The sequence below is a fragment of the Sinocyclocheilus anshuiensis genome, unplaced genomic scaffold (genome assembly GCF_001515605.1).
Source record: "Sinocyclocheilus anshuiensis isolate Anshui unplaced genomic scaffold, SAMN03320099.WGS_v1.1 scaffold1563, whole genome shotgun sequence".
Lineage (NCBI taxonomy): Eukaryota > Metazoa > Chordata > Actinopteri > Cypriniformes > Cyprinidae > Sinocyclocheilus > Sinocyclocheilus anshuiensis.
This window is the reverse complement of record NW_015552706.1, coordinates 557,302-569,208: the sequence shown is the minus strand read 5'-3', so window position 1 is coordinate 569,208 and position 11,907 is coordinate 557,302. Positions and strand designations below refer to the sequence as shown.

At 37.4% G+C, this 11,907-nt stretch overlaps 1 protein-coding gene across 1 annotated transcript in view; it reads left to right on the top strand.

The window, feature by feature from the left end:
* Positions 1 to 11,907, top strand: part of LOC107667751 (rap guanine nucleotide exchange factor-like 1) — a 46,747-nt gene that overhangs the window by 25,607 nt on the left and 9,233 nt on the right. The window contains exons 3-12 of the mRNA XM_016459469.1: positions 147 to 297; positions 1,061 to 1,158; positions 1,813 to 1,925; positions 3,311 to 3,478; positions 3,701 to 3,798; positions 4,242 to 4,364; positions 5,643 to 5,821; positions 6,567 to 6,657; positions 7,221 to 7,271; positions 8,263 to 8,350. Of these exons, the coding sequence (XP_016314955.1) occupies positions 147 to 297; positions 1,061 to 1,158; positions 1,813 to 1,925; positions 3,311 to 3,478; positions 3,701 to 3,798; positions 4,242 to 4,364; positions 5,643 to 5,821; positions 6,567 to 6,657; positions 7,221 to 7,271; positions 8,263 to 8,350 (1,160 nt within the window). The remainder of the gene's footprint in view (positions 1 to 146; positions 298 to 1,060; positions 1,159 to 1,812; positions 1,926 to 3,310; positions 3,479 to 3,700; positions 3,799 to 4,241; positions 4,365 to 5,642; positions 5,822 to 6,566; positions 6,658 to 7,220; positions 7,272 to 8,262; positions 8,351 to 11,907) is intronic.

Below are 11,907 nucleotides of genomic sequence, written 5' to 3'. Positions count from 1 at the left end.
CTATCTGTCTGTCTGTCTGTCTGTCTGTCTGTCTATCTGTCTGTACAGGTATAGACGTGTGTGTACAGTTGTATTCACTGTATTTAGTGAGCGCAGGTGTGTATGAGTTGGCTCGTGAGTGTGTTGTTTCTTAACTCCTGGCTCAGATTCAGCTCAGAGGGTAAGCAGGGTGAGGGCTGGCCCGGCTGGGACGGAGCTGAGCGGAAACTTACAGTTCTGACTGTGGCCTTCCGCTATCTGGACACATACAGAGACTTACTGCAGGAGGAGGGAGATCGCTCCAACACTTTCCCAAAGGTACCGCACTTGTTTATAAAAAAAAAGCTCAAAACTCATAAATGTTTTTTCAAATTTTCCAATGCATACAAACAACAAAATAAAAAGCTAAAAAATTAAAAATCTGCAAAATAGAATGAAGAATTATCATTTTTTATAAAAAAAAAAAGAAGGAATTATTTAATGAGCATTTTTGTCTTGTTTCTCATATTAATTGATTTGGGAAACAACATGAGTCTTGTTCAGAGAATAAATCTTGAATTAAGATTTCTTTTCTTACCCCATTGGTAATTGTTTTAAGCATGAACCTCATTCAGTTTTGTTCGAAGTTTATTTAGAAAAATAAACCTAATTGCAGATTTGTATATTTTGTACCATTTGTACAGTCCTTAGAGTGTCATCACTGGTATAAGATTATCAGGGTTACTATGGTAACCCCGCGCTAAGGAAAATATTGCTCTTTTTGTCTGTTTGACATCAGTTTTTCTTAATTAAAGACAAACACACCTGTGCTCCAGACGTTATTTTTTTCTTGTTTGTGATATTTTGTTCCGGTACATGACTAAACAATATTTATTTTGAAACCTGTTCTTATGTTTTCTTGCAGCTGTTTTTAGACATCAGACCATGAATTAGAACTGTCTGTTTTCACATTGTCGTTTCATTCATATTAAAATGCTTATTGAAATTCTAGGAATTTATAAAAAGGTTAATTTTTCACCGTCGTTTGCTTTATCTCCTTTATTTCCTTCCTCCTGGTCTTAATAAATGCATGTCGTTTCAGGAGCTGTATTTGTGTGCTGTTCAGGAGCTCAGCCGCTTTCCTGAACTGGTGGAAGACGTCCTGAAGCTTCAGCGCTGGACTGAGATATTACACAGCCCGTAAGCATCAAATCCCCCTCATCCTTGCAGTGGAATATTAATATAAGCTATAAATATTTTTTATGAGCTATAATGGCTGCAGAAATCATAGGAACAGAAAATCATATAATACATGAAGCCTCTTAGTTTGGTGAAGTACAACATGAGTTGTAAAGTATTAAATGAGGCGCATGCAGTTGCCCATTAAGAGCTTTAGAACCAGATGAAGAATTAATGTGCAGAGATTAATGCTTTAATGTGTTGTGTTCGATTTCGATTGTGTCATTAAAAGCCTCTACAACAGGGCAGCAGTTTTGTCATAAAACCTTAAACAGTTCTTTTTTGTTTATAAAAAAAGCACATTTTTTTCCTGGCACTGGCATGTTTGGTCTTTCTGCATCTTTAAATTCTAAGGATGCCATGCAAACATAATCAATGCCATTTTCTTCGTTTTGGCATATTGGAGTTTAAAATTTCTTGCTGTCCAGTTATAAACAGTTTAAGAGCATGCTATGACTGCTCCTTAAATATCTTGCCCATGCATAGAATATTTTCCATCCCTGATGCCATTACTAAACAAATTGTAGGTTAATAATAGTCTTTTGGGGACAAATAACTTATTCAATTATTTACACATGAATAACTACCTGACTTGTTTTCCCTTCTATCCGACAGAGCCGAGGAGGACAAGGAAAGTCGCAAGAAGCAAGTCCGCCCTCTCTTCCGACACTTCAGACGTATCGACGCCTGCCTGCAGCCCCGAGAGGCTTTCCGTGGCTCGGACGAGAGTATGTTCAAACCTTCGTTTTAATAGGATGCATAAATATTGCACAGCCTGACCAGTTTATTACCATTGCTTATGCTTAGCTGTGCAATAACGCCCATGAGAATACTGTTAGTGAATCATCTTATTCATCCTTTTTTTTGTGAAAGTGCCAGTCTGCTTCCACTTCATTCAGACCAGGATGACAAATCGGGTCACAGAAGTAGCATCTGCCAAGTTTTATAGATGCAATGAGCTCATCTGATGAAATGAGACTCTTTGTCAGGGCAGTGGCTCAACCCAAGCTAAGTGATTTCCCAGACCTTAATCAATAGGCAATCTGACAGTACAAAACGCTGCTGACCCTGAAGCCTCCAGTGACCCGGTTTGTGCTTTTGTCAGAGCCGTGATTGGTAAATGGAGAGGAAGTCAATACTGTACATAATTACTACTATTCAAAGTTTTGCCTCTTTTATTTAACTTGAGATAAAATGATTCAGTAAAAATGGGTGATGGCGATGTTAAAGGGTTAGTTCACCCAAAAATGAAAATTAGCCCATAAATTACTCACCCTCAAGTCATCCTAGGTGTATATGACTTTCTTCTTTCAGACGAATCCAGTCAGAGTTATATTAAAAATTGTCTTTGATCTTTCAAGCTGTTTCATGGCACTCAGCGGGTGTTGCATGCATCAGTCCAAAAGCAGTTTAATAAAATGCGCCCATCCATAAAAAAAAAAGTGTCTCACACGGCTCCGGTGGGGAACAAAGGCTTTCTGTAGCGAATCGATGCGTTTTTGTAAGAAAAATATCCATATTCAAAACGTAATAATCACTTTAATGTAGCCACTGCTTTTGGCTAGTGGATCTCAGTGTTCTTCCAGATTGATATTCAGTCAGGAGATCCAAAAGATAGGGTGGTGCTCAAGTCATCCTAGGTGTACATGACTTCCTTCTTTCAGACGAATCCAGTCAGAGTTATATTAAAAATTGTCTTTGATCTTTCAAGCTGTTTCATGGCACTCAGCGGGTGTTGCATGCATCAGTCCAAAAGCAGTTTAATAAAATGCGCCCATCCATAAAAAAAAAAGTGTCTCACACGGCTCCGGTGGGGAACAAAGGCTTTCTGTAGCGAATCGATGCGTTTTTGTAAGAAAAATATCCATATTCAAAACGTAATAATCACTTTAATGTAGCCACTGCTTTTGGCTAGTGGATCTCAGTGTTCTTCCAGATTGATATTCAGTCAGGAGATCCAAAAGATAGGGTGGTGCAAGACCATTCAACGATATATATACTAATAAAAGTATTTTAAAATCAATTCTATAATGTACCAGAAGCCAGTGCAGTGAGACTAAGATGGGGGCAACATGTATTATGTAATGAATTTGACTGTTTAGTCCTTGTTTAGTCTTCTGCAGGGTTTACACACCAGATCACTCATACGTGACCATTCGGAGCCGTCTTTCATGCCGGGTCAGAGAGATCTTGGCTCTGGTGAAAGAGAAACTTCAGTATAGCGAGGAACAGCCCTTCCAACCCGCCAACCTCATACTGGTGGCCGTCACCTCATCTGGGGGTAAGAGAATTAAAGTCCGTACCATGCACACGAACACCATGCAAACTTACTAAGACCTCACTTGCACACTGAAACCCCAAACAGTGTCATGTGTGTAAATTATGAAGTGGCATGACAATTTATAATGATCCAGACCTTGACTCGCTGTTTGGGAACATGACATTTTTTGGATTGACTTGGCTCATCTGCTTTAACATCACAATCTAATCTGTGTTTGTTCAGAGAAGGCTGTGTTCCGTCCCAGCGACGAGGCCGTTTTCACCACTCTGGGCGTCAACACCCACCTGTTCGCCTGCGAGCCCGCGGAGCTCGAGAGCTTGGTGAGAACCGTGGGCGAGACACTCATGTGGAGGGCGGGAGTGGTGTTCCCATAGAGACCCTCATAAACAGCAAGCATAAGTGTTCTGTTACTTATGATTTTTAAACACCACAAATTAAAATGTTCACTGAAGATATGTTATCTACAGCAGTGCTGAGAACTTGATTCAGTTGTTTAGAAAGCATTCGATCGCCATCAAAATCTTGTTTTATTCAACCACAAAGCGAAAGTGGTCTCGTCATGAGTCAAACAGAGAGCTGGAGTTATTTAAAATCTACGATCGTAGTCCAGCTTCAGTGTGGGAGAAGAATGCGGTAGGATGTAAGCAAATATCGAAGACTTGGGGGCACCTAATGTTAAAGTTATTGAAAAACCCATATTGACTTGTCCCGCTCAGTGTCGTTTGGTGATTACGGTCCTCATCCTCATGTCTTTGTCGGTCAGATACCGCTCCCTGAGGAGATCCACTGGTCACCAGGAGACAGCAAACTCCATGACATGAGTGCAGAGGAGGTGGCCAATCAGCTGGTGGTGTTCGACTGGGAACTCTTCAGCTGTGTGCATGAGGTCAGGACACTACAGCCCTCAAATCATCAGTATTCAGCACAGCTTCACCACAGACAGACACAGGGCAGCGTAAAGCTGCTGCAATGCATTGTGCACAAAATATCAGAATGTTTAATGTTTCCACATCTTTTTTTAATTGGAAGATGTCAGGAGATTCATTCTTAAAAGACAAATTCCTTGTAGCCTCTGCATTAAACTTTGGTACATTATAGATTAGTTACTTTTTTTAAATTTATGTGCATTGCAGATGATTTTATCTAAAGCAAATTGCAGGGCATTTGAGGTGCATTTTATGTGAATTTGGGAATCAAACCCATGACCTTTTTAGTTGCTAGTGTCATGCTCACAATTAATTAGTAGTTTTAAATTAGTAACATTTATTTATTTACTCTTTATTAGTTACTTTTAAACTTCATTTTTAAAAGTTTCAAGGTTTTAAATGCACAAATCCTATCCTGAGATTTTTTTTTTTGCAGATTATTTAATGTCTATTTCTATGTACAGGTTTTTTTTTTTTTCAAAATTCCTAAAAAAGTTAGTTACCTAAAACTAAAATTATTAAAAATCACAATGGCACTCATTACATACACAAACAAAATAAAGAATGTGACAGTGCTGTTGTTGTTGTTATCTGAAACTAAAACTAATAAAATTGAATTTGGGAATTATAAGAAAGCTGAAAGTAAATAAAATATAAATATAAGATGAAAAACTTAACTTAAAAAACTTGGAAATATTGCCGTGACAACCAACTGAAATAAAATATGATTAGGTTCTAAAATGACTAAAACAAGAACGGGAATAAATTATAAAAGCTATATAGAAAAATGTAAAAATAATAAGAAAAATAAATAAGAAAAAATACAAAAGCTCCCAACAAAAAGACTAGAACTTAAACTAAAATTAAAATAAAACTGAAAATTTAAAATAAAGGCTAATTCTAAATCAATAAATAAATGAATATTATAATAGTATATAAATATGCATGCATATAATATAATATAACATATAATGCATATTTTTAATGGGTATATCCTTCATAGGGTGGTTTACTACAAATACTGATCAAGACTTGTCTAGTACTACAATGCATCCTCTGTAGTTTTCCATTGCAAACAAATTTGTGCCTTAGGAAGCTGGCTTTTAGTTCAAGGCTAGCCACACAGCAAAGTTCATGTAAAAACAACAAAACTTTATGCACGTTATGCAATGTTTTCCGTGTGTCTTTGTTCCTGTTCATGTTTGATTTTTTTTGGGGGGGGGGTTTTGTTTGAACAGGTGGAGTTTGTGTGTTACGTGTTTCACGGAGAACAGGCTCGCTGGCGCCCCCTCAACCTGGAGCTGATCCTGCAGCGATGCAGTGAAGTGCAGCACTGGGTCGCCACAGAGATCCTGCAGTGCCAGTCGCTTCCGAAGAGGATACAGCTACTGCGCAAGTTCATAAAGATTGCAGCCTTGTGAGTGTATATGTGTTTGGGTAGGGTGCAAGCTGAAACCGCTTATGAAGGTGACAAAAATGAATTATTCAGGAATCATCACAGTGTGTCAGAACTGTGAACATGATAACATATGACACCTCACGTATATCAACACCTATTCAGTATTCTGGCTTTCGGAGGGGGTGGTTAGCCAATCACAAAAGGGTTCATTTGCATATAGTTTTAATGGTCCAGTAGCAGAAAACACCTGTTTAATTTTAAGGTTCAGAAAGACGGGGGAAAAAAGAGTCATGTAAAATGAAATTAATCTGTTTTTGATGGAAGAAACTTTGACTTGCATCATAAGCGGACTTAAGGGGGAAAAAAATTCTATGCTTTTTTATTCACATCTTATTCACATTCCAATGTCATTTTAGTTTTATTTATTTACTGTTATAGTACTTATTAATATTTTAAATTAGCTTTTATTTTTATATTTTCAGTTTTCAAGTTTTAGTAACTTTGTTATGTGCTTTTGTTATTTCTATATAGCTTCAGTTTATTTTGATGCCAGTTTTGGTAATTTTAGTAGTGAAACAAAATTTGTTTCAGTTAGTTGCCAAACATTTCTTAGTTTAAGTTAAAGTTTTTCATCTAATATTTGTTTATTTTATTTCGGCTTTATTTCAATGACCGTTTTAGAGAACTTTAACAACACTATTACGTTCTTTATTAGGTTTGTGTGTGTAATGAGTGCTGTTGTGTGTCTGTGTGTGTGTTTTAGATGTAAACAGCAGCAGGATCTGCTGTCGTTCCTGGCGCTGGTTCTGGGACTGGACAACCCTGCAGTCAGCCGCCTACGTCTGACCTGGGAAGTGAGTGCATCTGTTTGTTAATCTCCCTTTTTCACATTCTCTTTCTCACACACAGTCTCTTAGCACCTCTGCCTACTCTCGTTCCTAAGAACCGTCTGTGTGTTTTAGATGTAAACAGCAGCAGGATCTGCTGTCGTTCCTGGCGCTGGTTCTGGGACTGGACAACCCTGCAGTCAGCCGCCTACGTCTGACCTGGGAAGTGAGTGCATCTGTTTGTATCTCCCTTTTTCACATTCTCTTTCTCACACAAAGTCTCTTAGCACCTCTGCCTACTCTCGTTCCTAAGAACCGTCGAGTGTTATTCTTGGCAGGAGGCTATTAGCAGTTGTCATGACAACAGAACAGAATTAACTTGTGCTGTTCCAAAGGAAATATTTCCACGTCCACCTGTACATTTAATGTCAGATTCTGCCTTTTTATTTTAAAATAAATAATAACTCCTTTTACCTCATGTGTTGTGTTTTAAATGTGTTTAAATGTGTTCACTCATCCGAGTTTTAATTGGCACGTTAAATGTGTCATTCGCTAATTGCATATGTGTGTGTGCGTGTGTGTTTTTGCAGGGTTTGCCAGGAAAGTTCCGGAAGCAGTTTCAGCAGTTTGAGAGCATTGCGGTAAGTGAAGAAAAATCCCAAATGCAATTTAATATCTGAACTGTTTCTCCTAGACAGCAGTGAGATTAAATGGAGGGCAAGTGGAGACTTTTGCTTAGGTCTTCTGCTTCTCAGTTGCTTATCTTGAGAGAAAGACTCTTAGAGTTTCAGATAACATCTCAAAAATGTCTTAACTGTGCTCAGATTTGCAAAGAACAAAAGTTAGAGAACTCAGTATGAGCTTTTTCTTATCATTTTTCTAATCAAATTCTTCCATGATCATTATCTGAACTATAAAATCCATGTTCATTTTATAACTCTACACTCTAATTGTATGTCAACAGTTGTCTCATTTGTCTATTTTTATTTCTACTTTTAGAAATAAATACTTTTATTTCTTTATTTCTAAATGAATACTTTATTTCTAAGTTAAAGAATAGTTCAACCAAAAATGAAAATTTGCTGTTGAATTACTCACCTTCGTGCCATCCAAGATGTAGATGAGTTTGGTGATTCATAAAATGCAAGACAATGGGCTCTGTCACTTTAAGAGTCAAAAAAGCAGGTACAGGAAACACAAAATGAATCAAATGATGTTCAGTTTCTATCACAGACTGATCGTTTTGCTCCAAAAGACCTCAGTATTTTGCCAGGAGCTAATTTTGTGTTTCCTGTACCTGCTTTTTTTACTCTCAAAGTGACAGAGCCCATTAACTTGCATTTTATAAATCACCAATGACCATGGGTTCAACTAAAAATCTTCTTTAATGTTCTACTGAAGAAAGAAAATCACCTACATCTTGGATGGCCTGAGGGTGAGCAAATAAACAGCAAATGCTCATTTTTGGGTGAACTATCCCTTTAATAATTGAGTGCAGTGTAACTGAGAACTCCACTGAGCCTCTTGATCTCTGAAAGAACAACCTCTGAGCAATGAAATTTGTCACTCTGAAGGCTCATTTGACATTAATCGACAGCATTTGTGATGATGATGTTGTTTGTGTTGCTACAGGACCCTTCGAGGAACCACAAGTCATACAGAGACCTTCTAGCAAGCCTGAGAGCCCCACTCATACCCTTCACTCCACTGCTGCTAAAGGGTGAGTCCCTCACACACACACACACACACACACACACAGTCTCTTCCTCCAGCTGTTGTCCATATGTGTTCCTATAAAGTCCCCTCCTGCCGTGACTGCCTCTGTGATTTGAAGTCGGTCTGAAAGGCCCCGCCTCATTAATTAACGCCCCTCTGATCTGCAGCTCCTGTATATGCTGGATTTCAGACCCCCTGCAGCCAAACATGCATCAGGGATCAAGACGCATGCATACACATTAGTGATACACACAAACACATGTGCATTTTGTGTTATGATGAGACTTCCAGTGTTTTTTCTTTCTTTACTGAGCAAATTATATATTCTATCCTCTAACCCTAAACTTTACCCTTAATCCCAGAATGTTTGCTTGCCATTAAGACATTATTTAATCCCTTTTTGGGTTTCCTTGTGGACTTCCGTGGGTTTTTGTCAATCTACTATGCTTGAGGGGATATTTGGTGCCCACAATGAAAGCAAAACCTGACCCACACTTCGTTGCTGCGATTCATTAAAAAGTTTCATTATATGCTAAAATTGTTGCCTGAAAAACACACAAAATCTTGCACAAAGATCTTGTTCTGAGTGACTCAAGGGAAATTTTTTCAGCATTAATGCCTAAAAGTAGAGGAAATGTATTGATGCACATTTTTGCACTTTTTCTCTCTCACGTTGTTGCAGAGTGTAAGTATATAACTCTACCATTCAAATCTAAGCTGGTTTAGAAGTCTCTTATGCTCACTATGGCTGCATTTATTTGTTCAAAAACATATTGTGAATATTGTGAAATATTATTACAATTTAAAATGAGTGTTTTCTATTTTAAAATGTAATTTATTCCTGTGATGCAAAGCTATATTTTCAGCATCGTTACTCCAGTCTCCAGTGTTACATGATCCTTCAGAAATCATTCTAATATGCCGATTTGCTGCTTAAAAAACATTTCTTACTATTATAAATGTTAAAAACCGTTTGCTGCTTAATATTTTTGATATATAAATACATTCATGATAAATGTTTTCAGGATTCTTTGGTGAACAGAAAGTTCAAAAGTACAGCATTTATTTGAAATTGATCTTTTTTTGTAGCAATCTAAAAAACTGAAATCTTTTGTATCTTTTGAATAGAAAAAGTTTGTATCTTTGCTAAATAGAAGTATTTTAAAACATCTTACTTACCTCAAACCTTTGAATGGTAGTGTATGAGTGCTTCTCAATTTAGTTTTCTTTCCCCCTTCTGATTTTAAAACCGTATATACACATACACAACTTTATCCACATTTCTATACAGCTGCTATATTCCTGTCTCATCTGTCCTCTCTCATGTCTGTAGTCTCTCCATGTCTTTTCACTCTCTGTCTCCTTCCCTGTAGGTGCTCATGACTCAAGCCTGTCAGGATCAGTTGAGCATCAAAGTCTTTGCTGAGCATTGCTCTGCTTTTCAGTCTGACACACACATTACATGACTCTGGCACGAGACACAAAGACATCAGGGGCCTCATTTATAAAACGTGAGTACGCACAGATTTGATCGTAGAGTGTGCATATGCAGAAATCCACACCAACGTTCATATTTATAAAAACGGTCTTTGACGTGGAAAAGAGCTTAGCGCCACCTCAGGGTCTGAGCAGACGTACGCACTTTTGTTTGCCCGAGTGCTGCAGATTTTTGGAAATATAAGCCATTCTTGCCGCTTGTAAAAGATTTGGACATTGTCAGGTGCTCTTTTAAAGAACATTAATTAGACATCGTTTACAGGGCGGAGATCTGAAACTGTTCAGCTGCGAACAATTTCAAGATCATTGCAATTTATAGATTTCACATCTAAAAGAGAGGCGTACACACATTTTCTGTGCATACGTTCGTTCTATGAATCACACGTATGCACTTTGAGAAATGATCGTAAAATCAAATTTAGGATGCTTTCTACGCAGTATTTTATAAATGAGGCCCCAGAATACGAAAGACAGGCTTTGTAAATTAGGAAAAACAGGCTCAAGATGAATTTTAGCAAACTGATTCATTTTAGCAAACTGATTCATTTGGATGAACAAAACACTAGTTTGTTTAACAAAACACTGAAGTGTTCCCATACATTTTCATGCATTTTAGTGCATACGTTCGTTCTATGAATCACACGTATGCACTTTGAGAAATGATCGTAAAATCAAATTTAGGATGCTTTCTACGCAGTATTTTATAAATGAGGCCCCAGAATACGAAAGACAGGCTTTGTAAATTAGGAAAAACAGGCTCAAGATGAATTTTAGCAAACTGATTCATTTGGATGAACAAAACACTAGTTTGTTTAACAAAACACTGAAGTGTTCCCATACATTTTAATGCATTTTAGCATATTTTGTAGTGTAATAGTTATAATCATTTAGAATAGTTGTATTTAATTCAGCTTTGCATCACAGGAATAAAGTACATTTTAAAATATATGAAAATTGAAAATAGAAAATGCAGCCTCGCTGAGCATAAGAGACTTCTTTTAAAAACAGAAAAATATTCTTACCAAATGAAAGTGTATATGTTTTATTAAATAAGTTACTCCCAAACAAAGTTCTCTCCTAATCTGAGGGATTTAATAAAATGAATTAATGAAAAGAATTGGTTGAAAAGAGTTGTTTAAATTAGGGGTGCGCCGATCCGATATTCAGTATCGGTATCGCTCCGATACTGGCATTTTCTGCTGGATCGGGATATCGGTCAGACGAGACCGATCCAAATCCAATATTGTGCGTATACTATTTTGTGTTATTATTAAGCCCCACGAAAGCCACATAAACATTATAAAGCACAATAAAGTTTTCGTGCACTGCATTTCAAGTGTTCTGAAGCTGTTCCATAGTTTAATGTGAGGTACAGATGAATATTCAAGTCAAGTTCATGTAAACTCTTCTCTCGGCTGCGGCTGTCTGTCATCCTCCATTCAGTATTCAAACTGCGTGTCACGTTCGGTTACGACAGCCAAGACGATGAAACTCTCTCCAAGATGATTAAATGTTCCTAATGTTATACTTGATCTGTAAATGGTTTCGCATAAAAGGAATTGATCTTGCTGGAGTTTCGTGCTGTTTCTAAATCGTGTAAATTTCTACCGGATATCTGGTTAGATCACAAGACTGGAGTAGAGAGCACTATGAATTGTTCTTCACAAGCACAGTAACTGAAATATTAAAATGTGAAAAGAAAAGGCTCAATAAACTAATGCACATACTGTATATAATACGCATCAATATCTCTTCACTTTGTGCTTTGAACTTTTCTATGCGGAGCCTTGCGCGCTGGGACTCCGTGTTGCTTCAAGCGCATCATTCTGCTCACGGGATGCGCATAAGCGCTTTGTGCCACTCCGTGTTTGGAGCCTTTAGTATTATAATACTTTTGCTCAATGATAGATTACTAATAGCCTTTCTTGTTCGTCTTATCTATCATATGTTGCTGCCTCTTTACTCTGCTATACATTTAAAAGAAATGTCTTTTAATTTATACAGTAGTCAACATTTGAAGTGGATCAAAAAAGTTAATCAAAGTTGTCCTAAGACAAGAACGGA